This window comes from Penaeus chinensis, chromosome 38 (assembly GCF_019202785.1).
Source record: "Penaeus chinensis breed Huanghai No. 1 chromosome 38, ASM1920278v2, whole genome shotgun sequence".
Taxonomy (NCBI): Eukaryota; Metazoa; Arthropoda; class Malacostraca; order Decapoda; family Penaeidae; genus Penaeus; species Penaeus chinensis.
Genome location: NC_061856.1, coordinates 12,100,691 through 12,126,114, shown reverse-complemented (window position 1 = coordinate 12,126,114; position 25,424 = coordinate 12,100,691). Strand labels below are relative to the sequence as shown.

General features: G+C 37.2%; 3 protein-coding genes across 6 annotated transcripts; 1 reads left to right on the top strand and 2 right to left on the bottom strand.

Annotated features, from left to right (window-relative positions):
- Nucleotides 1-2,117: 2,117 nt before the first annotated feature.
- On the bottom strand, nucleotides 2,118-9,799 carry LOC125046111 (phosphoglycerate mutase 2-like). Its single transcript, XM_047643754.1, has 5 exons — nucleotides 9,560-9,799; nucleotides 6,411-6,643; nucleotides 4,887-5,029; nucleotides 3,305-3,426; nucleotides 2,118-2,913 (listed from the first exon to the last, which is right to left on the bottom strand). Exons 1-5 carry the CDS (start codon nucleotides 9,657-9,659, stop codon nucleotides 2,747-2,749), a joined length of 765 nt encoding a protein of 254 aa, XP_047499710.1. The 5' UTR covers nucleotides 9,660-9,799; the 3' UTR covers nucleotides 2,118-2,746.
- Nucleotides 9,800-11,813: 2,014 nt separating this feature from the next.
- LOC125046238 (tRNA N(3)-methylcytidine methyltransferase METTL6-like) lies at nucleotides 11,814-21,148 on the bottom strand. Of its 4 annotated transcripts, XM_047644002.1 has the most exons (17): nucleotides 18,050-18,121; nucleotides 17,742-17,809; nucleotides 17,145-17,201; nucleotides 16,821-16,888; nucleotides 16,241-16,296; nucleotides 15,921-15,995; nucleotides 15,353-15,384; nucleotides 14,264-14,315; nucleotides 14,058-14,097; nucleotides 13,740-13,824; nucleotides 13,388-13,422; nucleotides 13,148-13,212; nucleotides 12,926-12,970; nucleotides 12,738-12,768; nucleotides 12,503-12,555; nucleotides 12,265-12,335; nucleotides 11,814-11,893 (listed from the first exon to the last, which is right to left on the bottom strand). In XM_047644002.1, exons 7-16 carry the CDS (start codon nucleotides 15,381-15,383, stop codon nucleotides 12,317-12,319), a joined length of 456 nt encoding a protein of 151 aa, XP_047499958.1. In that variant the 5' UTR covers nucleotide 15,384; nucleotides 15,921-15,995; nucleotides 16,241-16,296; nucleotides 16,821-16,888; nucleotides 17,145-17,201; nucleotides 17,742-17,809; nucleotides 18,050-18,121; the 3' UTR covers nucleotides 11,814-11,893; nucleotides 12,265-12,316. The 4 variants fall into 4 exon arrangements, with proteins under 4 accessions (XP_047499958.1, XP_047499959.1, XP_047499956.1 ...); XM_047644003.1 differs by having other exon boundaries at nucleotides 11,814-12,335; XM_047644000.1 differs by lacking the exons at nucleotides 11,814-11,893; nucleotides 12,265-12,335; nucleotides 12,503-12,555; ... (7 more) ...; nucleotides 15,353-15,384; nucleotides 15,921-15,995 and adding exons at nucleotides 18,373-18,542; nucleotides 18,666-18,898; nucleotides 19,006-19,167; ... (3 more) ...; nucleotides 20,263-20,303; nucleotides 21,024-21,148 and having other exon boundaries at nucleotides 16,248-16,296; nucleotides 18,050-18,115.
- A 309-nt stretch (nucleotides 21,149-21,457) lies between these two features.
- LOC125046237 (endoplasmic reticulum chaperone BiP) lies at nucleotides 21,458-24,886 on the top strand. The gene is made up of 3 exons (XM_047643999.1): nucleotides 21,458-21,615; nucleotides 22,542-22,666; nucleotides 22,794-24,886. The coding sequence occupies exons 2-3, from the start codon at nucleotides 22,545-22,547 to the stop codon at nucleotides 24,637-24,639; spliced, it is 1,968 nt and encodes a 655-aa protein (XP_047499955.1). The 5' UTR covers nucleotides 21,458-21,615; nucleotides 22,542-22,544; the 3' UTR covers nucleotides 24,640-24,886.
- Nucleotides 24,887-25,424: the final 538 nt, after the last annotated feature.

Below are 25,424 nucleotides of genomic sequence, written 5' to 3'. Positions count from 1 at the left end.
TATGATAGATTGGACATACTAAGTCATGAAAACAGTGTACAAAATCAATTTGGGTCATGATGAAAAGCTTTTGAAGAATGATGTATACGATACATGCATGTAAGCATGTACAATAATCATGTAGCATACATAAAAGCAAACATATATTCAGTATACTTTCATATTAACATAAACATACAACCTTACAAAAAAACAAACATAAACAGATTTAAGCCAAAAAAATAAACAAAGATATAAACAAAATACAAGTAAACAATCATACTAATAGGCTGTCATACAAGAATATATAGATGCATAATTATACCAACATACTGTACACATACACTCTAAAAAACATATTAATACATGCACTTTATACGAATATGTATATAAACACATTTGTACAAAAAATGTGAGGACTCAGTCACATTCATATAAAACATACATAAAATCAAACTTTCAGTATAAACACACATGCATGCAAATAAGTATACAAACATACATACAATATAAAATAAATAAACTACCCAGAAGTCACTATCTCAATATTAATGAGAGAACTGGAGGAACAGTATAGGTTATCAAGTTATATATCTTGCACAGTCATCAAAAGTATATATTTCCAGGGAAGCATAAAACATGAAAACAAATCATTTACAAACCTATGTGGTTCCAGTCATATATTTAAATTATTGAATTACTATAATACTTTATTGAATTTGTAATTTTCTGTGGAATAAACTCTAGCTGCACATTAGCAAGTTTGAAAAAGAGCAGAATGTTGCAGATGATATGCAAGCTTTCCATGTTTGTTAATACAACTTCATCGTTTTAAGTTTTCACATTTATTAGAGAATCACTCATGACATATTCATGACTTTTTTATGTTTAGTCATGAATGTTTATCAGTAATATGGACGTATCATTCATAGAATAAAATTCTCCTTTCTCTAATATTGTTTTAATCCCTTATTTAACTACTTCCAGTCCATTTTCCATCTATATATATTCTTTTTGGAGCTTGTCAGTATAGAACACAATTAAGCATTTTACCATCTAGAAATATCGTTATTGCTACAATTATTTATCTAATTAATAAGGTAGAGTAACAAATCCATTCTTACAGACCGTATACTGCCATGCTCATGAAATACTGGTTTCATTTAGATTTTATTTTCCCTTGAGATTTCCTGCATTAATAAACAGGCAATACTTTTTCAGGGACATATGGAAAAACTAAAAGTAATATTTTTACATTGTAAAGAAAAATGTGTAAGTAACCATTGAAGCACTTATCCAAAACTTACAGCTAAATCCTTTTTGGCTATTGTATTTATAGAGTTGTATTATGATATAGTTCTGAATATTTATGCATTAAAAAATGTGGCAAGAATCATATATGGGCTGAAACTCTATCAATTAAAGTTTATTTACCATCTTTGAAATAGAGGACACTTCAAAGATAGTCTCGATAACTGTCTTTTAATAGATTTTACAAGTGAAGCAACAATATTTTTGTATGAGCTCTAATTTTCATTTAATTTCTTCCGTCTAAAATGGATACACAATTTTTTCCCATAAAACACGGTTCAGTAATATTTATACACTTATCAAACTCTCTCTCATTTCAGTTCCAAATCCTATTCAGGAATAATATACAGTGTGTTTAAGATATTTTTGTATATGCTATCAATTTGTCAGTGTGATACTTGAATACAATGTTGTCAGTTTTGTGGATTACTAAAGTGGATGGTAATTGTTCAGCATAAGCATTTTAGGCACACAAACCAAGATTAAGGTCACAACAGCATCTGTGCTGCATAATTTGTGTTCCTTACCTTCACCCCAAAACATTGGGTGTCACTGACCTATGTAAAGGGATACATTTTTATCATCATCACTAAAACAAGTTATTGATCCATAACCACGTCACATATAATGAAGCAAAATGAGCACTCCACTATTCCAGGAGACATGAACTTTTTATACTTCTTTATAGATTTGTTTTTGTAGTTTTGTGGTGATGGCAGTTGGGTAAAATTCTAAATTGTCCAGCTAGTATAGTAGCCATATGAAAACAAAGCTCATCAATTACCCAAAGTATTTCAAGACAGCGGAGGATAATATAAAGACAACAATAATGTTTACATATATATTCATAAATATAAAGTAACAGAAAGTTCAAATCTGCTCTTTCAAATACAAAAAGAATGGAGACACAAGGACAAAATGTAACCCCTTTGGGACATAACACCAGTTGACACTGTGCCAACATTCATTAAGGTGATGCCAACAAATGATGACAATATTTCTGTATTTCCTCACTATTCTGGCCGAGACAATATTTAATATTATATGCACATCAAAATAAGATACTTAGCTATTTAACTTTTTTTAAATGACATATGAAAAATAGAAGACATAATTTAGATGTGAATACAAAAGTGTGTTTGCTCCATTTCAGTTTCTTTGGAATGATCAAACATTTTGATTCTGTCTTTCTTGGAACAATAGAAAAAAAGAGATAATTGGGGTATCCCAGTGGGGTTAGAAAAACACACAATCTGGAAATAAATAAATTTCCTATATGGGATGACTAGACTCTTGATATTCTTTAATTTTGCTTTTAGCAGAGCCAAATTCATTGAGTTGAGTCAATACTGCCACATGTTGGCATCCATTCTATCACTTTGGTTCACCTAATACAACAGCAATCTACTCCTACTCCTCCAAAAAGATTTCCAAGAGCATTAGGAGTGCCTGGTATTTACTTGGCCTTTCCTTGAGCAGCAACAGCCTCCATAGCCTTTTTGACAGTCTCTTCATCACCAAGGAACTTCATAGAAACAACAGGCTTGATGTTCTCGTCGAGTTCATAAACGAAGGGGATGCCAGTGGGAAGGTTGAGACCCATGATCGCTTCATCAGACATTGCTGTTCATAGTGGGGTATCAAATTAATATTTTAAGTATAGTATTTGGAAAGAAGGTGTTATTATAGATAAATTAAAATTGAATGAGAAATACCAATAAAATATAAATTAAAAGATTGGGACAATCTGCACAACACCAACAGATAAAATCTGGTGTGATGATATTTACAATGACTGACATTAGCTAAACAGAAATATAATTAGAGATACCTTACCAGGTTCTTCAGTATAAAAAGTGAACTGCTAAATAGTAGAGAAATGACCTTATGGATATGACTTGGCATTTCTTTGTCATCATTATAATGTAAATGAAAATATAACCTTATGTACTAGTGCCTTCTAATCAAGGATGGTCTACAAGCATTATAAAAAAAAGTGAAAATATATCCTTACCATCCAGATGCTTAACAATGCCACGGAGTGAGTTGCCATGAGCAGCAATGAGAATCTTCTTGCCAGCTTTCATTGCAGGTACAATGGTTTCATTCCAGTAGGGCAGTGTGCGGGCAATGGTCCTGGTGAGAAAAAAATGGATTAGCTACTCAAAGCTTAAGCAAAGATTACAAAAGACAAAAGCATGATATACATACCATTTCCACTGTAATTTTAGTTTATCAATTGTATTTATACAGTCACCACAAATGAGGTAGCACCCCCGGGTCCAAAAACTGCAAACAATAGGCATCAGGCAATATTGTGGAAATTCTGTTAAATTCAGGTGTTTTTATTTTGGCGACTCCTGGCAACTCAGGGAGAGTATAACTTCCTCTTTTGACACCCTCAATAATCCCTAAGTAGTGGAAGTGGAAAGATAAATGTATGAGTTCCAGTTTTGCTCTTGGTCTTCTTATCCATAGCTAATTATTGCAAGGCTACAAAACCTTTCCCATACATCAAGTATGGCTCACGTCACTCACAGAGCTGGAAAAGGGTCATATTCAAGCCCTAAAGGAAAAAAAATTACCCTCAAAGAAACGTGTTGGCGATTAGGACGTGAGAAGATGGCTGTGAAAAAGCCTCTTTCTGCTGCACACCACCTTCCACCATATGAAGTCCCAGCACATAAAACACAACTCAAGATACATTTCTTTCAGTTGCTAGGCTGGCAAATGTGTTCTTCAAAGCAACTACCACGAGTTTATCTATGCTCTTTGAAGTCTTTCTCTTGTCTCCACATTTTTATTGGCTGGGACTTCACTTGGTGGGAGGTGGTGTGCAGCAGAAGGAAACCTTTATAAGGTCATTTTGCCATCTCCTAATTTCCTACATATGGTGACTTCTTCCCCTAGGGCTCCAACACGAGCTTTTTCCATGGAAAGGGTAAGGTTTTGAAACCTTGCAACAATAGGTAAAGAAAAGACAGAGCAATATGGGAGCCCATACATTTACACTTCAATAGCACCTATTCAATTCCTTTCAAGTACGAGATATCGCGCAAGACGTAACCATCAGAAGACACAGCCAGGAGTTGCCAAAAGGAAAATCACCTGAATTTAGCAGGATTTCTACAACATTGTCCAACACCTATTGGTTGTACCTTTTGGATGCAGGAGGGTCCAACTTCCATTGCGGTAACTGTAGATGGCTCTACAAGCACTTAATCCCCAAAAAGTCAACTGTTAGTCCTATCTATCTTACATGCCTAACTATTTATATATATATATATATATATATATATATATATATATATATTTTTTATTTTTTATTTTTTTTTTTTTAGAAGATTCTATTTAATTTTCTATTATTAATAACTTTATAACATAATAATAATTGGTATATCAATAATAACCATAAAAGGATCACTATTACAAGCATTTGAAACAAAAATGTTTTCCCAGAAATAGGGAAATCAGGTGCACAGTCACACAGACTCCATTAACCGTGAGCACTTCACAAATTCACAAAAACTACAATGGACAGTGCATGAAACTAGCACTATGCAACAGGACTATCAAAGACTGTCTTCCTTACTCACAGTTTCAGAGACTCAAACATGGGGAATTCCTCCTTGGTGGGGCCATCAGCATAGCGAGGATCCTCAACAATTTCCTTGTAATGAGGGTTGGATTCATCCATTGGGGGAGGTGGAATGTCAAAGCTGCGGCGCCAGATCTTGACCTGAAACAGAAAATATTCCAATTTTTCTACTTGAATTTCCTTCAGAGTTTATGCTGTCCTTCATTTCTATATGCAAGGTTCCAATCTTCCACACAACATCTATCTTGTACTCTAACTTTCCACTGCATCTGATATAAATTTTCTTTGTTCCTGTTTATTTACTTATTACATAATACTGTTCCTTTAAGTTTTATATCTATTCTAATTAATTTATCAAATAACTCAATTAAAGACAGGTGAAATAAAATGAACAATGGCAGGAAAAAAAAAAGTAAGAACCTAAAATGAAAAGAATAAAAAAAATAGACATCAAGATTGAAAAAGGGAGCAAAAAGAGAAAAGCTGGGAAGGGAAAAGAAAATAGGGGGGAACTGGAAAAATAAATAAAGTATGAAAAGAATCTTGATAACATTTTTAAAAATTTAACACATAAAATGGTAAACAAATGAAAACTATCTGAAAATGTCTCAAGAAAAAAGTTTACTCTCAAAACTAAAGTATAAAAAAAAAAAAAAAAGGCAAGAGGAAGGAAAAATAAAAGAATTTAAAATATCTAATCAATTTTGGCACATTCTTATTAGTATTCTGGAGTTTTTATATCCATGCTCCTCATAAATGACCAGCAAACACTTTTGTTTCAAAATAATCAGAATTTTATCTCCTAACATTGGCAGAACAGATTATCTAATTATAATCTAAATGTATCTATAACTGCTGACCTAATTTTAGTTATATTATCTACAATTGCAATTTACCCAATACTTCTGAAACAGCAAAAACACTTAAAGACCTACATTCTGGGGTTATGTACATACAGTTACTTCATGTGCAGACAATTTATACACTCGTTTCCATGCCATATCTGCATCAAATCCTGGTTTGTGGTTACAAACATGTATGGTACTACGATGCTTTAGAATGATTCTTTAAAATGTAAATTCCCATAAAAGCATGATGCAAAGTTTGCATAGTAGGAGGACTATGAACTGTGATCAAATTGCAATAATGATGACATGACAAACATGCCCAGCAAAACAGCCAATTTAGGCATGGCATGACACATGCTATGCCAAGATGGCGAGTTAAATGTACATTAATTGATTCTCATTCAAGTGTATTCAATGTATTCAGTTTACCATATACACATACCACTGAATATAGAATTTGGTGAAAATGAGGTCTTGATTTCAAATTTTGCCCAAAATCATGAACAATCATATACAGCAATCAGATACATAGCTATTCATTAGTCATATGCCACAAAAGACTACCATATACTAAAATTAATTTAGAAGGTTTCAGTTTAGAAAATCTTAAGAAAAGAGAAATACAATGATATTTAGGAGAATCACATAACAAGGATGACAAATAGCAATCTAACCTGCTCCTCTCCGTGCTTCTGGGCGGTCTCTGCCTTGTTCAGTCCAGTAAGACCACCATAGTGACGTTCATTCAGGCGCCATGTCTTGGAGATGGAGATGTCTGTCTGGCCAATCTCCTCGAGAATGATATCAAGGGTCTTGTTGGCTCTTGTGAGGACTGAGGTGAAGGCAATGTCAAACTTGAAGTCGGCCTCCTTCAGGGCCTTGCCGGCAGCATGGGCTTCAGACACACCTGTTAGGGGAGATGGGTATGGTTATGGTCATCACCATGTTAACAAATGCATTTGTTGTAAAATTGAGGACTTTGCTTTATCATCATGTACTTAGGATTTCTTGCATAAGAGGCAAAAAACTAATTTAAGAGATTTATTACTAATAAAGATGAAAACCATATGTACTTTTTAAATTTATCTAAGAATTCTCTCCTCAACATGTTCAAAAAATACAACATAAAAAACAAATAAAATATACCTGCTGATAAAATGGCTGACACCAGAAAAGATTTTAAAGAAACTAGGGGACATTTCTTATGAAATTTCAATAAATTCTCCTCATATTAGTTCTATAGTAACAGGACAATAACAAAATGGAAATAATCAAATCAAAGGAACAGAATTAATCAAATAGAATAATATATGTATTTTTTTTCAGCTACCAAAACATCAAGGATATTTTATTTTCTTAAAAGTGGAAGATCTATATGCAAAACCAAAGTACATCCCTTAAAATCGTTTATCTACCGAAACCTTAAATCTCATTCATATGAAAGGGGCGATAAGGCCTTCCTTGTCTCATTAGTATTGATAATATTTTTTTTCATTATTATTATTGTTCTATCCAAACTTGCTCTGATCTGTGATGGAAAGCCTACACTACACTATATTAAGTCCAGCCTGACATTGATCTAGTGGCATTTGAAATAATTTTGTGCTTAATTAAGTTAAACCAACTTTTAGCCAAATATATTCTGGCAGAATTGAGCTTTGACTAGTTCTTTCTTTGACAATAAACCACTAGGAAGGCCAACAACCTTTATCTTCCCAGGAAATGAAATGGAGATCTGCCCATCACAAATAATCTGCATCCATCTGTAGTGTCTAGTCTTGATTTGGCCAGTAACATATTCCACAGAGACCATAGCAACCATTCTCCTCCTCCTCAAGAAATTATGACCATTTGATCTTTTTTTGTGGACACTGTTGATTACTGAAGTTCCTTTAATACCTTCCCAATCTATGCAGTCAATGTATCAAGTCCTGTCTCACCCTGCACCCTTATGTTGTCCCTCAATTTATCCTAGCCTAATTATCTTCTCCCAACCATCTCACCCTTTCAATACCTCTCTTGAAATTTCTCTGCTTACTGCTTGGTATATACTTAATATAATCAATGTCAGACTTTTTCTTTTTCTTCTAAATAAGAGGCACTACTGTGGGCTAAACAGGCAATGTATCTGGATAAGAAAAACTCCATTATGGACATAAAGTATAATTGAAAAGTGAAAAAAATAAAAATAATAATATTAGAAAATAATATTAATAATAAATAAATAAACAAATAAATAAAAATTACCATCAGTGAAAAACAGAAGTTATAGTCTTAAGGAGGTAAACACGTTTTCTTTCACTAATAATGAAACTACAAACTAGATGCAGATAATAATGAAGATAAGTTTCAATCTAAAACTGGCTTTAAAAAAAGGAAAAGGATTAACCTAGGGGATGTGTAACTTAAGTTAACAAATACGATATGCTACTAAAATGGATGAACTACATGTAGACTAATAAAAAAAAGTAAAATGAGGTGGGGTGGAAGGGTGTAGCTCCCTCCTAGGGATGGTCAGTCCTGGGGCAAATGTTTATATGGCAATGTTTCTGTGCATTTAAGATAAGGTTAATTAATTTTTATGCACATTTGTGCAATGCTGGCTGAATCTCCCACAATGAAACCTTGGATTTGGGTCTTCCTTTGTTGCACTTGCTTTATCATCTAAAACATGATTCTTGGCTCATTTTGTGTAATGTCTGTTTTGTGAAATTTTGACCAAATCCCCCCACCCTAAAGCCCCAGTTCCCAATGGGATCCCCATAAATTGTTGACTGGTATTTGATCCAATTCCACACAAGCTCCCCAAAATTGTTGGCAAGAGAAAATATGAGAAATGGAACATTCCATTTCCTCAAAATTTTGAGAAAAGCTGACAAGGATTCTTTACTGTAAGCTGCTTTCTAAGAGAATATCTTGCGAGGAATTCTTCAAATGCTTCATAACTAATCCATGACTACCACTCCCTTCTCCCCCGCCTCCTCAATCCACCCATCAGTTGCTTGCCAATCAATAACTGTCACGTTTTTTTTTATCATCATCCTTATTATTATTATCATTATAGATTGAGTGTTCCTTGGTGGCTAACTTCCTTAAATAAGTATATGTTGATCTAATTTCTTTAAAATAGCAAAATAATTGATGCAAGTTTTGCAAATCACCAAAATGAAAATTAAAATAACAAATACCCATTTACTTTTAAACTTATGGCAATTTACTTAATGTATAAAGTAAAAAAATAAAACAATGCTAAAAATAGAAACAAACAAAATCTTCTAGAAGTATACATAAACGTGTAAAAAAAAATAGAGCATTCACCACACTCTCAACCACAAAATCAATCTTTGTCTTTGGAGATGCCTTAGTTCACCCATTGAAGTGTGTTGGGGGAAAAAACTAACTTTCCCCTGAAGGGCGTGAAAGAGGTCACCTTCAGGCACGTCATGGAAGAATACTGTCATTTCCGGCGAATGGTGTGGAAGGGAAAATCTGTACAATCACCAGTATCTTTCCAAAGAATTTTCTCATTTCAATGCGTTCCGTTTTGGGTTTGGAAGGAATGACGTGCTCTTACGTAAGGAAAATGGTGTACGTGAGGAGTACAATGTATACGCCGGTGAAGTGGGTTTCGTCATAAACGAACGTAACCTGGGAGATCTGACAACTTCACTTAGACGTCCACTATACTGATGATATGCACTTTAACACGACTCAGTAACTACAGCCTATTAAAAGAGAAAGCCTAGCATTGGGGGGAAAGCTTAAAAACACGAGCCATCCAACTCGAAATGGAGAGGGAAAGGAAAACCGTCTGCAATTTCACCTTGTTCAGACAGCATAGCGTCGTGCCAGCCGCAGAATTTGTTCAATTTGTTCCACTCGCTCTCGCCGTGGCGGATCATCACAATCTGGTACTTGGCCATTTCGAGGAGCTTGTGGGAGGCGGCGCCGAGAGAACGGAGAGGAGCGATGGTGAGGAGCGATGGTGAGCAGGCGAGAGACCCGAGTGGCGCAGGAGGCGAGTGGCCGGCGGGAGTCGTCTGCCCTCCGTCGTCCGCTGCGACCTTCAACGTCCTCGCGCCGCTGCCAGATGCCGCGGCCGGGGACCCCTAGGATCGAACGCTATTTTAGGAGGCTCTCACGCCCTTGCGGAAAATTAAGCCCGTGTAGATATTTAGCAAGGGACATCGGGAGGTGACGTGTCATTTTACGGACGTGCCGCCAGGTTTCTATGAAACAAATATTTGTCTCGTTCCCCCGCCGTCATGGCAACGATGCACGTTGGCACATCCACCGACGATCGGAATTTTTCTTTTACATTTGATCTTGTAACCAATTGCGGGCTTCATTCATAATGAAACCTTTTACTCTATTATCTTTGATGACTTTATTATTTAGAGAACTTTATAAAACTTTTAGACTTGCGAAATCTCAACCTTGCAAAATTATAGCTCATTGATTACGAGCCTCCATTCAACGTTGCTAAGGTAGGCCCTCAACTTGATTGACATCAGTTATTGCAATTTTGGTTTGTTTATAAATAAAGCAATTGCTGCTGCCCAAGTTGTACTTCAAGGGGTATGGAAATCATCGTACATCAGGTAACGACGTTTCAGTACATGCAACTTCAATTTCTTGCCATTTTATTATTATTATCATCCAATCGCCTTGAAGTCTCCGTCAGTCCAAAGACCTGTGCACAAGAAACTGGTGTGACCCATTCTAAAAGGATGTTTGAATTATCGAATAGCAGTATTTATTGAAAAAAATTCTACCGCGTCAACATGTGGTAATTAGCGGTATTAAAAATATAGCGATTATAGTTATTAGAAGAAATAAAAGCCCCCGGGCAAGGAAGTGCCGTATGACATTAAAGGCACTATGGTAAAGCATAGTAGCGAAAAGGGGTTAGGAATTATTTGATGAATAGAGTAAAGTTTGAACAGTTCTAGAGGGTAGTGTGGTAGTGAGAATGGTAGAGGGGGAGCTGATAGGATATAATACAAGATAAAGGTTGTTAGAAGGGAAGATTTAAAAGGATTAGAAAGCATTATGTAATGTGGCGAAAACGGCAAAAATAGATTAACGATTTGGATGAGTAGGGAGAACAAGGATGAAATGGTTAACGGTTAAAGGTTAAAAGCAAAATAAATGTGCTATACATCTAAGGTCATGTAGCACTATAGTAAATGTTAGTGAAGGGTGGTTGAGTCAGTGATTTGTTGTTAAAGCTGGGCAAAGGAATTGGCGAGTGAATGGGTTAGGGTCGGGTGAGGTAATGTAATGGGGTTAGATTAAGTAAAGGATATATATGCGTTTGAGGAAGGAAAACAGGTTGTCAAAGCAGAAAGCGAGATCCTGTAAGGATGTCTGATAGGTTGGGATGTCTATGCAGGGAGGATAGGTGGGGGAAAGTTGAGGTAGGGGCTACTTCAAAATGTGGACATGACAATAGAAAGTGGGGAAATAAGGATGAAGTTGATCTCCCCCTACACAACCAGCAAGGGATTGGGTGGGGGGTAATATTGCTATAAATCTGGCATTTAATTATTGGTTTATCAAGTCAACACTTGGCATTCGAGTAGCATACAACTAAGGTAATTAGTCAAGACGTGGGGGAAACGATGTCAAGAGTACTAAATTCTACCATGTCCCGACCACCCCCACCCCATTTCCTAGATTAAGTTTACATTTATACGCCATTTTCCTCTAATACAAAAGTTGTGATCAGCTCATTTCAGACTGCCCGAAAGCATAGAAGTTTCTTGGTTTGAAATTTGATAAGCAGAATTACCCGCAATCATACGCAGGATTATATTCACAAAAGATATGGGGCAATTGCTTTTTCTAGATTGGCTTTAATACAGATTTGAAATTGTGGATATTTCTGCTTAATCCATCCCTGCCTAGTTACGATGCGTTTATGCCAAATAAATCAATATATTTATAATTTGATACTTTACTGGACATTAAATATAAACCATCTTTACTCAAGTCAAGAATAATCATAGTTACTAAACCCTAATAAGGAAGGGTCTTTTTAGATGGTTAGTGTAAAGGACATTGAAAATCAGGTATAGGTTTTATTTTTCTTTATTGGTTTAAAAAAAAAAAAAAGTCTCCAGCAAACGGCCATCCGCTTATACCAAGACAGGAACTGAAAAGTACAAAAAAAAAAAAGATTAACACAGTTAAATACAGTTTTATTTTTGCATTTTGTAAAATCTAACCCCTCAGCCGCACGGTACAGGATCACGCGGGAGAACATGTAATGTAACCCCAAAACTGGTGAAGTGGTCACCAATCGATTATCAAGATATGTGCATGGTCTACTGTATTCTTCGAAGGATATCGGAGCATACAGTAGAGCCTCCATTTCTCGATATACAACATAGTTCCAGAACACCTAGTTTGAAATCTAAACAGGTTCGTCCCATCATTAAATTATGTATCCATCATTGGTCTGCTTAATTTGATATGCTGATAATCTTTCATGTTATCACATTTACAAATATTGAAATAACTTACACTTTGTGCAACTAAATTATTCCAGTTCAAATGTAGTTCATTACTAGAGGTTCTACAGCTGCGAAAAAAACCTGAAAAGGAAAGTTACTTATAAAGCACAATATCTATATTTTTCTTTACATCTATATATATTCTGTTATCAGAGGTAGTGACGAGTTGATTTCACATTTAAGTCAGAATAGGTAAGGTAGTGCATCATATTGTGAACATGTCCGTGATAAAGATCTTTGGTGCTTACCGCATTTTTTCTTTTCCACCTTTTTTTCCCCATAAATGTAGAAGAATATAAACCTGTAAAGATGAAAGGAGAACTTTAGACAAACATGAAATTTATGATACTCATTTCTTTATATACATTTAGGATCAGCAGTAGCTAGTAGTGATCAGGAATCACTTTCTTTTTTTTCATCACTTCAAGTAGGATCAAATCTAGAAAAGCACTATTAGGTATACAAACCCAGTTGATTACACACCTTTTTCCTCCACTTAGCATCGGTTGTCCAGCTGTAATTAAAAAAAAAAAGTTTAAACTATAGAACCAATACAATAATATCTCTAATGTCAAGCTTAGTTCAGATTTAAAAATTAACTTCACATTATTCAGAGAGTACACTAGGGATCATCATTTTTCAACTTTAAAACCATCAATATATATACAAACCTGAAATATAGCAAGTCTTCATCTCTGCTGGACCATACAGACCTTCTGTAACAAGAATTGCATTATTATATTTATAATCTAATAACCTTAACTATCTACACATCCATTATAATCAGAGATCTTGGTGGAATGTAATCAGTCGAATCATAAGTAGCAAATGGTGTCATCCTTGTTGCCATGGAAAGGGGAGAAAAAAAAAGAAAAAGAAAAGTAAATACACACCTAGAATCCTGCCCTCGAGTAAACTTGACAGGAAAAGCTGGTAACGACGAGCTGTTCATCCAGTCCTGATTAACAAGAAAATTCATTAGGAACAGTACTTTACAAAATTATAGCATCTTATTTTGTCAGCTTAATCAGAGATCTTGGTGGAAAGTAATCAATAGAATCATAAGTAGCAAATGGTATCATCATGGTACATCTATTATAGCATTCTTTATTATATGCAAGCCCTTTGCTCACCTGATGACTGGATATTTTAAGGACCACTAGCAAATCTGTTGGGGGGAGGAAATAAAATTTATGAGTGCATATTCAGGCCTTGACCTAATGTTTTTCTCAACCTGCAAAACTTCAGATCTTGGTGGAAGTAATATTTATCATCACCTATCAATTACTGGATATCATCATATAATTTTTATCAAGAAAGTAATTTTAAAAACCCACTACCAGCCACAGGTTCCCAGATCTTCAACAATTATAGGAACAAAAGTAAATTTTTTTTACATTTTCAGGTATGGTAGGAAAATTGAAGTAGGGTTTTAAAGTACTTTTAGAAAAAAAAAAAAAAAAAAAAAAAAAAAAATTAGCTTACCTTGATGTATTTTTCTTTTTTGTAAATATAAATCAAGACTTCTGTACAAAATCTTTGTAGGCACCACTATCCAAGTACACCACTTCTGCAATGCAAATTTATTATAATTAGAACAAGATCTGAGCAGACACATTCGTAAATACTTAAGACTGATATCAGTCCAGCATAGGTTTTCTGCATAATTTCCTCTGATCTGGTGCCAAAAAATTCATCATGTTCTATTTCTCCGATATAGTTTCAAATTTCTGTATATGAATATATTTTCTGAACCACTATTTCATTTGACTTTAAAAAAAGATGAATTTAACATGTACTCACCTCAACAGATTTTGCACCAAGCTGGTAAAACCCATGCAAGCTGGAATGAAAGGCTTTTCATTAGAAAGCTTAAACATTATTATCCAAATAATGTAATGATGTGTTACATCAGTGACCACGAAAATCATCTAAGAATATTCAGGGATGATTGATTTATGCATCACTTCAGTCAAGAAATATATATCCAATGAAGTTTTAATACATACCGTTCCTTATTGATATAAATTCCACCAACTGTTGTCAGTACATCTTGAAAACCTGGAAATAGAGATAGAATAGAGTTAACTGGCAATTTTAGATTACTCCAAGTTTTCTGAACAAAATACTTGGTTTATGCATACCCCCCCCCCCCAGGCACTAAAATATAACTGGTCTCACTTTGGAATATTGGAATGTATGGTAATCAAGTTCAAAAAGGAACATGACTCGTACCAGTCCCTCCCACCCATATTTCTACATCAAAATTATCACATCTATATCTATTGAAATCCGTTTCATGTCCTGATTAACCAATTATCTTGCCAACTTCATAAAAGCTCCCTTAAAATGATTAATTTGCAAACGCAACTTCAAATGTGCCATAAACCATTTTATTCAATAACTTAAAATTACCCAACTCCCTTCAGGCCACCCAAGGAATTTACCATCAATCTGCCAGATGATGCACTTCCTAGCAGTTTAATTGGCATAGTTTTAATCAAGAGTCCATGTTAAAAATTCCCAAACTTCTGTTTTGTATAAAGAGGATGTGAATAAATGCTCAAGACATTTCTTTACACCTATGCAACAAGATTAAAATCAGTCGGGTTTTCTGCTACAAAAGTCCTTGATTAAATATATTTTTCCCCAAGATTAGGAATGGATCAAAATATGATATAGAGGGTAACAAAGTCTGTATCTTTCCATAGTGACAAGTAAAGACATCCCTAACCTGTCTCACCAAGGAATAGAAGTTAATCTTCTTCCACTTTCGGCGCCATATTAGCAATCACAACCAACATGGGTTCCTATGGGAAGGTATTCTATCAAACATGCACCTTCTACACAAAGTAAGTATTTTTATCACTTGAAGCCGACAAAATATTGCTATGTTCAAGACTAACAACTTTCATGGAGGGTTTCCGTACTGTTAAAAAGTTTAATACAATGGACCCAGAATTCAAGAGGGAAATTACACTAGATACACAAGCCTTTCATGGAAATGGAATATACAAGTTTTCCAAGCAATGCTGAAATAGATTCCAATACATTTGCAAATTATTATATTCCATATCAAAAGTTTAATTGTAACTTACCATAGTTATGTCCTGCAAAATTTGTCACCATACTGAAAAAAAATGGGAAAAGAAATTATAATCGGCTTTACTACAAGCCAAGATTATCACTTTGGAAGCAAGTGCAACAGATTTGAATAAAAATGAAATATGGAAATATTAAAGGTTTTGTATATTTCATTCTACATAAAAATTAAATTAAGCCACTATGTAGATTGGATTTTACAAGAAAAAAATTGTTCCTAATCCAATGGAGACTAAAAGTATAGGATAACTCATCATCTCACCCTTGGAAAAGGGTTTCTTCTACTTCCACTTGACGGCCAGAAAGGAACAATTTCCTTCCTGGTGCTTTTGGGAAGGTAATTCATAAACAATTTGAATTTCAATTGTTACAAGACTTCATTTCTAAGAAAGTAAAAATTAGAAACTATGCACCCTATTCAATTTTAATATGCCATCGTTAGTAACCAACAGTTACCAGGTTATCTTCCCATCTCAAAATTTGAATCAAATCTGCCTTATATCAACTATTGAAAATTATTAAAATTACTAAGTGGTGTGGTTACAAAGTGGCCACTAAACCTACATGTTCAACTGCTACTATTTTGCGGCTTCCTTTCAGGTCATCTGCAATTCTCTAGTCCATCACCAGTCTGCATTCCTGTAATGCAGAAAACCTTTCATGAGAGGTCATGTTAACATTATATGTAATATCCACATTAAAAAACACATTTATCCCTTGTTCCATTGCGACAATCAGCACTTTACACTAATCATCTCACCCAGGAACAGAAGTTACTCTCCTTCCTCTTTCGGCACCGCATTAGTAATTGCAACCAACATGGTTTCCTATGGGAAGGTATTCAAATTTTACCAAGTACATACATTTAACATGCCATTACATACCTTTTTCTAGGGATGTGGTGGTACACTTAATGCAAGCATCTCCTTTTGAAGGGCTTCTGAAAGACCAAGTTTCCCAAATTAGTATTTGTAGATCAGATCAATGCATGTGTAAATAAAATTTACCAGCTTTACTTCCACATAAGCAAGCACATCTTGCCCTGGGATTGGTGCTTAATAAGCAAAGTATTCAAGATACAAGTAACCAGACTTACTAAATTGTCCCTAATCCAATTTGAGACCAAAATTATGGGTTAACGATCATCTCAGGCTTGGAAAGAGATTTATCTACTTCCACTTGACGGCCAGAAAGGAAAGCTTTCGCTTCTGGTGCTTTTGGGAAGGCAACTACTACAGTATTCATATACAAGATTACTAGCAAGTACACTTACAAAATCCATCTTTACTAAGTAATCTTGTAGTTTTGGTTGGAAATTATATGGCAAGGTTTGTGAATATCGTATAATGACAAGTCATACAAACTTGGTAATAGGCGAGGCTAAATATTTAATGTGAAATCTCCGTCAAAAAATTATCGACTAAAGAAATTAAACCCATAATTTACCATCATGCCATTGCTTACCTGTATTTTATGGAGATGGAGTAAGGGAAGTTCTCAGGTCAACTTGACTGCTCGAATCACAGGGATTCCTGAAAGATGAAAAATAATCAAATTTAGCAAGAATGGGGGTGGGGGAGGGAAGGGTAGGGTATGAATACAAGACCTAAAAAATTGTCCCTTGTTCCATTGCGACAATCAGCACTTTACACTAATCATCTCACCCAGGAACAGAAGTTACTCTCCTTCCTCTTTCGGCACCGCATTAGTAATTGCAACCAATATGGTTTCCTATGGGAAGGTATTCAAATTTTACCAAGTACATACATTTAACATGCCATTACATACCGTTTTCTAGGGGTGGTGGTGGTACACTTCATGAAAGCATCTCCGTTTGAAGGGCTTCTGAAAGAGCAAGTTCGACGATTAGATCAGTGCATGTAATCAAAATTTACCATCTTTACAACCACACAAGCACATCTCACCCTGGGATTGGTGCTTAATAAATAGTATTCATAATAGGTAACGAGTAACTATACTACCGTCACTAAATTGTCCCTAATCCAATTTGAGACCAAAATTATGGGTTAACTATCATCTCAGGCTTGGAAAGAGATTTATCTACTTCCACTTGACGGCCAGAAAGGAAAGCTTTCGCTTCTGGTGCTTTTGGGAAGGCAACTACTACATTCATATCCAGATTACTATAGCAAGTAAGCAAAATCCATCTTTCCCAAGTACTCTTAGTTTGTCAGAAATTATATGGTAAGGTTTGTGAATGGGACAGAATCCACTGGGTTATATTTTTGATAACTTCTCCCAAAATACCGTAAAATGAAAATCAAACTTTAATACGAGAAGCTAAATATTTAACAAGGACCTTAATGTGAAAACACCCTCAGTAAAAAAATTATCTACTACTGAAACCATCACATCACTGCTTACCTGTATTTTATGGAGATGGAGTCAAGAAAGTTCTCAGCTCAACTTGACTGCTCCCATCACAGGAATTCCTGAAAGATGACAAAATCAAATTTAGCAAGAATGGGGGTGGGGGAGGGAAGGGTAGGGTATGAATACAAGACCTAAAAAATTGTCCCTTGTTCCATTGCGACAATCAGCACTTTACACTAATCATCTCACCCAGGAACAGAAGTTACTCTCCTTCCTCTTTCGGCACCGCATTAGTAATGGCAACCAACATGGTTTCCTATGGGAAGGTAAATTCTATATGGCAGTTCTCAATAACATACCTTTTGTTCAATTAGATGCAGAAGTGTAGGTCTTCAACCAATATCAACGTGCCTCGGCTTCATTTTCTGAAAGGAAAAAAGATTTCATAGAGCAATGTCTCTCAGAATACCCGAGTCAATTACTAAAAAGTATTTTAAATTGTTCCAAATTCCATTGCGACAAAGAGCACTTTTCAACTCTATATCTCACCCTGGAACAGGTTTTACTCTACTTCCTCTTTCGGCGCCATACAAGCAAGTTAAACTGACATGGGTTCCTATGGGAAGATATCCATCTGATTTAGATCACATTAGTTTAAAATTTAAAGTGAATTAATACTAACCAGCACTTCATTCTTCAGGCTTGACAAATTTTGCTTGTATGAAGATTCTTTGTGCATCAATGCCTTCCTTCTTATTGACAGTTTGACGTGTCACATAGGAATTACTGGCAGTCACAAATCCTGCACCCTCGAACAACTGAGCAAGCTCTTCCTCAGTGAAGTAATATGCCCTAGAAAGAAAGATTACATCAATGACAAACTCAACTGTAAAGTATTCCAGAAGTACACATTAACTTTATCCAATAAGCATCTACCTCAGATAACCAAATTCACATCAGCCAATAGGTACCAACCTAGTGCCATCCTGTCGCACATATAGACGCTCCCCAAGTTTGCTTCCTGGCCCAAACCTCAGCATAGCCATGTCATACAAGCCATAGTCACGGACTAGCACCATACCTCCTGGTCGCAGAGAACGGTATAAGTTTGAAATGGCGGTTTGGAATTTGTCAGGATGCAAGGCCGAAAGGACAAAGATCAAGCTTATAATGTCCACTGCATGGTTAGTCTTTTCAAGCAATTCATCCTGAAAAGGAAAAATGTTTTTGCATGAATATTTTGAAGCCAATACATGTCTAGATAGCTCACTCATCCAATAAGGAATCTTTACATACATTCCAGTTGTAGACTCACCTTAGTAATGTCACACTGGAAAGCGCAAACTTTCGTTTCATCATACATGGGATGGCTCTGCACAAATTCAATTGCTCTTGGGGAGAAGTCGCATGCATACACAAAGAGGTTCAAGCCATCTTCCAACAGTGGATAGAAGAAATTTCCAACTCCACAACCAACCTATATGCAAAATAAAATAAGTATTACAATCAAATTTATTTCAGATTTATTTCACTGGCAGCATACTATTTAGCCAAAGTCAATTACATTTCAGATATATTTGCAGCATTCTACCTATAGTCACATACACAACTCACCTCTAACAAAGTTCTTTTCACTGCACCATCTCCTATGAGGTCTTGGAACTCCCTGGTTGTCCAATGCCGATCTTTGAAAAACCTAAAAAAAAAATTAATGCAGTTGCTAACAATTTAGAGATACTATTAATACTTATCTCCATATACCAGAAAAGCAGTATTCTTGGGACAATCAGTACCATACATACCTAGTTTCATTGCGCTTGTAGAACTTGTCCCAGTTCTTTGCCACTTCTTGCTCTAGTTTCTTTTGTTGGAATTCAGAAAGCAATCCACGCGACTCCTGCTGTTTCAGCTTCTCCTCCTCCTCTGGGGTCAGGGAACGGAGGTGGTGGCCAAGCATGCCTCTCTCTGGGATAGCCATCACTGCAGGGGTGGAGGGTGGATCTACTTTAAGAGGATTCATCTATAAAATCTACATTTCTGCATACAAAGCTATACAACATTACTATACATGTTATATATACAGATGTAACTAAAATCTTTACACTTCAGGTCACAATTTGCTTTCAGACAGAACTGCACAACTAAGATTTAAAATCTATGGTTTTATGATCATGGAAGGGAGGAAGGAAAGGAGAGGAGAGGGGGAAAAAAAAAAAAAAAAAAAAAAGGCCAGATAGAAGCAATGTACACGAGAACGGGCACTTGTGCAGAAAGGAATCCACATTAACTATCAATTTGTTGACCTAGGAACAAACTAATGGAGATCATATAAGGCAGAAATGTGCACAACACTAATACTCACTGGCTTCCAGAACACAGAAGACCTGGCCAATGTTCTGTAATGAAAAAGAACATTTGATTAAACCAATGTTCTGTGGCAGCCAAGACCAGAACTTGCAAGTTAATAATCAGCTCCGAAACATTTAACATTATTATTCTATATGGCACTATGTTTTCATCAGTTTAGTCTATTTCACGTGAGAAAACATTGGAAAATCAAAAAGATACTTGCCTTCACCGTGGCATTTCGAGGCTCTCCAAGTCACAGTACTCCTGAAAGTGAACGAGAATTTTCAAATACAATGGCAATTTCTACAAAATAAAGGAACAAGTCCAAGAAGGTATTAAAATTCTTCAAAACCGCTAAAAATCAAATATTAAAAATATATATACATTTCTTAAAGGTTATTCTTGCTCTAAGCTTATATTTTCACAGGAAGAAACTAAAATTTAACTACGAAACGAGAGAGTGTACGGCTGGCTTATATAACGGTGCTCGGCCACGTGGTCCGAACTCTTTCATTAACTTCAATAAACTCCAAAATGATACCGGTTACGTTGAGGAACGAATGCAATTATTCATTTTAAGGCTGGCTGACCAAGGCTAGTTAAAATAATAGTATTTTAGAGTATGTAAATGTGTGGAAAAAAAGACTCCTTAAAATAAATAGTCGATATTTCTATTTATAATTCTATAACATTTCCCAAGTATTAAACAGGAGCAAACTCAGGATTATTAAGCTTTTCAGAATTACTGAAACTTTAAAGACAAACACTACTCAACGACCTTCTGTAAACTAAATAAATTACTTTACGAACTAGTAAAGTCGCTCGAGGGAAAGAACCCAAAACGGGCACCTTAGCAACCGAACATCTTTCGTTTCGTAATCGGTAAACATCCACCATATGGATACATAAAAATCGATGACGATAAGCGAATCACCTTGTCCACGTGTCGAACTACTAGTAAGGACACGTGTAATAGCAACTTACCAATAGAAGTTCTAGATTTCCGGGATTCTAGATTTCTCAGGAGATGAGGAAGAGAACTTTCTCTTTAGCTGGCGAGGAGCGAGTGGCCGAGTCTCCTCTTCTTGCTTACGTCACATCCTCGCTCGCACCCATTACATGCCGCATACTCCCCGATAATCGTTATTAAACGTTTATTATCCTTCTTCCCTTTATATTTAAGACAAAACTTTATATACATATACTCCAAAATATAATACCGGCATTCTGAGTTCCATTAGAGCAAATATAAAAATAAACTCTCTTTGAAAAATAGTAAAAGGCGGTCATATGAATATGTAACTCGCCCTCTCCGATCTTGGAAGACGTGTACCAATGAGAGAGCAGAACTAGATGTGACGTCAACCAATCGAAATTCACCCAGTGGTACCACGTGGTCTAAACCAACCAATCAGAGATCTCCACGAGACTTTGCAGACGATACATGTATCCCAACGCAAGCTTAGGACGCCGAGTGTCATTCACCGACAGGGAGAGAAGAGACGTAGACTGAGTGAAGTTCTGTGATTACTAGTGATTGAATCGACTAGATTCATATAGTGGTCCTTTAAACGACGTAAGTATTAGTGCTTTGTTATTTGTGATGCTGGACTGGTGTTGCAAAAGTGAATATGTAAATATTTCAACGCGATTTGTAGACTTCAAGGAAAAACTACCGGCGCGACGGCTTGGTTAGACAGAATGTCGAATTGCTCGACCAAATTATATCAAAATTCCTTGTAGCTCATAGTTATTGCAAAGGTCTGTGACCGTATCCCATGCAGGGAATAAATATTATAAATGTTTGGCGAAACGAGGGGCGGGGTGTGGGCGGAGGCGGATTCGAGAACCTCCTAGAAATTCCGAATTTCCTTGTGCATTCCCTTTAGTGTTGATTTATTAAATGCCCTCCAAACACTACTAATTATTAACAAAGCACGCTCGGAAGATATTTTCAGTATTTCGTACCGAAAATGCGTTAAAGCTGTTCGGCCTAAAAGTGTACCGGCTTCACCTGTCAAAGTCATCATGTGTGAATTTTAACCTGGGCTTGGGGGGGGGGGGGGGGGGAAACGCTCATTTTAGCACGAACAAGACTACGAGGTCATTGGCCCTAGATTGCTTCGGCAACATATGTCACTCCTTTCGCGTGGCAAATGGCAACCGGAAGTTCTAAAACGCCTGTCAAGTAGGGCGTGTGACGTCAGCAGGTGGTCAACCTAACGGGATAAGGCGGCTGCTCGCTGGGCGTCTGCGGGCTTGGGTGTCGGTTGTTCATGTGGAGATAGGAATGCGCTGGATATTGGTAGATCGTGTTGATATTAAGGTTTTAATTTAGCTGGGGGAGATAATATATGAAGTTAGGAATGAGCGGCTGTTGCTTTCAGTTAACTTGTACTGCATTTTTTTTTTTTTTTTTTTAACTTAGAATTGCTAAGTCAGGATAGTTGCTGTTTATGACTTGTTTACCATGCAATTTCTAATTATATTTTTCTCTTGCAGACTATGAGGTGTTGGACAGCACTAGCAGCGATCGCTGCCGTCATGGCAGTGGCTGCAACGGCGAAGGACAAGAAGGAAGAAGTTGGAACCGTCATTGGTATCGACTTGGGAACCACTTATTCATGGTAAGTTTATACTGTTTTTAGATAACGAATTTCATGCATAGTTTGACTTGTAATCTTAGTTTTATACTTGCATGTTTGCAATGTGCATAAATTGAGATATTAAACAATCTCCCCCTCCCCCCTCTAGCGTTGGTGTGTTCAAGAACGGACGAGTCGAGATCATTGCCAACGACCAGGGTAACCGCATCACCCCCTCGTACGTCGCCTTCACCGCCGACGGCGAGCGTCTGATTGGTGACTCTGCAAAGAACCAGCTGACGACCAACCCTGAGAACACGGTGTTCGATGCCAAGCGTCTCATCGGCCGAGAATGGACCGATAAGTCCGTTCAGCACGACATCCAGTTCTTCCCCTTTAAAGTAATCAACAAGAACGACAAGCCTCACATCAAGGTCGCCACAGTCCAGGGCGAAAAGGTCTTTGCTGCAGAGGAGATTTCCGCCATGGTGCTGGGCAAGATGAAAGAGACCGCTGAAGCTTACCTAGGCAAGCCCGTGACCCATGCTGTTGTCACCGTCCCTGCCTACTTCAACGATGCTCAGCGCCAGGCCACTAAGGACGCTGGCATCATCGCCGGCCTCACCGTCATGAGGATCATCAACGAACCCACAGCCGCCGCCATCGCTTACGGCATTGACAAGAAGGACGGCGAGAAGAACATCCTGGTCTTCGATCTGGGTGGCGGAACCTTCGACGTCTCCCTCCTAACCATCGACTCGGGTGTGTTTGAGGTCGTGGCCACCAACGGAGACACTCATCTCGGAGGCGAGGACTTCGATCAGCGAGTGATGGACCACTTCATCAAGCTGTACAAGAAAAAGAAGGGCAAGGATATCAGAAAGGACAACCGTGCCGTGCAGAAGCTCCGTCGTGAAGTGGAAAAGGCCAAGCGCTCCCTCTCCTCCAGCCACCAGGTCAGGATCGAGATCGAGTCCTTCTTTGAGGGTGATGACTTCTCAGAGACCCTCACCCGTGCCAAGTTCGAGGAACTGAACATGGATCTCTTCAGGTCTACCATGAAGCCTGTACAGAAGGTGCTTGAAGACTCTGACCTCCAGAAGAAGGAAATTGACGAGATTGTACTTGTTGGTGGTTCCACTCGTATTCCTAAGATCCAGCAGTTGGTGAAAGAGTTCTTCGGTGGCAAGGAGCCATCCCGAGGTATCAACCCGGACGAGGCTGTAGCTTATGGCGCTGCTGTCCAGGCTGGTGTCCTCTCTGGTGAGGACGACACCAACGACCTCGTGCTGCTCGACGTGAACCCCTTGACCCTGGGTATTGAGACCGTGGGAGGTGTCATGACCAAGCTGATCCCTCGCAACACTGTCATCCCCACCAAGAAGTCCCAGATCTTCTCCACTGCCTCTGATAATCAGCACACTGTCACCATCCAGGTATTCGAAGGTGAACGTCCCATGACCAAGGATAACCACATCCTAGGAAAGTTCGACTTGACTGGCATCCCCCCAGCCCCCCGTGGTGTCCCTCAAATCGAGGTGACTTTCGAGATCGATGCCAACGGTATCCTGCAAGTGTCTGCTGAAGACAAGGGCACAGGAAACAAGGAAAAGATTACCATCACCAATGATCAAAATCGTCTCACTCCTGAGGATATTGAGCGTATGATCAAGGACGCAGAAGTGTTCGCTGACGAGGACAAGAAGCTGAAGGAGCGAGTCGAATCTAGGAACGAACTCGAGTCCTATGCCTACAGTCTCAAGAACCAGATTAACGACAAGGAAAAGCTTGGATCCAAGCTTTCCGATGAAGATAAGGAGAAGATGGATGAAGTCATTGAAGAGAAGATCAAATGGCTCGAGGACAACCCCGAAGCAGATGCCGAGGACTACAAGACTCAAAAGAAGGAATTGGAAGACGTCGTCCAGCCAATCATCACTAAGCTTTACCAACAGAGTGGTGAGGCGCCTCCTCCTACAGAAGACGAAGAAAATTATGAAAAGGACGAGTTGTAGGTTTTATATGGGGACATTAGACGTACCATAATTTATTCTCCTTATGAACGGGGGAGCATATTGCATGGAAAAATTAGTTTTTCATCTTCATCATGTTAATATAGTACTCAGCTAGTTGTCATCTCATCTGTGTGAGAGTTGGGTAAACAAGGAAAGGCATTTTTTTTCTGTATGTTTCTGCACAATTTCATTCCAAGTGTGAATGCAAAAGGATGTATGCTTTCTATAATAAACTATAAAATCTTAATTTACTTGTATTTATCCTTTATGTTCATTGTTCGCAAGGGAATACAAAAGACTATAAATGTAAGTGTGAAATTTATCTATACACTAAGCACTTGTCATTTACTATTATAAAGGCAAGAAAAGGAATTGGATGAAACATGTGCTCCAGTTTATCGCAATGTTTATCTTACAATAATGAACTTCAAAGAAAATGTAACCTAAACTCTGAATGACAACAGAAAACAAACCTACATTCCATCGTAACTTTTGTTCATTTTTGAGATACGGAATAAATTACCACAAAGTAATTACATTGTAATGTTGCCGAGTAACGATAGTAGGGGGGGGGGGGGATAAATTCTGATAGTCTTGAATGACTAATCAGACCCAACCGATGTCAAAAAGGTGTATATAGCAAATACTCAAATTTAAACATTGTATACATAAGTGTAAAGGTCTGTAGTAGTAGCAGCAGCATAAATGGTGGGCATTTGGGGATCTTCAGGCCTATTCGTATTGGCTGGCATGTGTAGACCGCCTTAACACTGAATTGAATACTT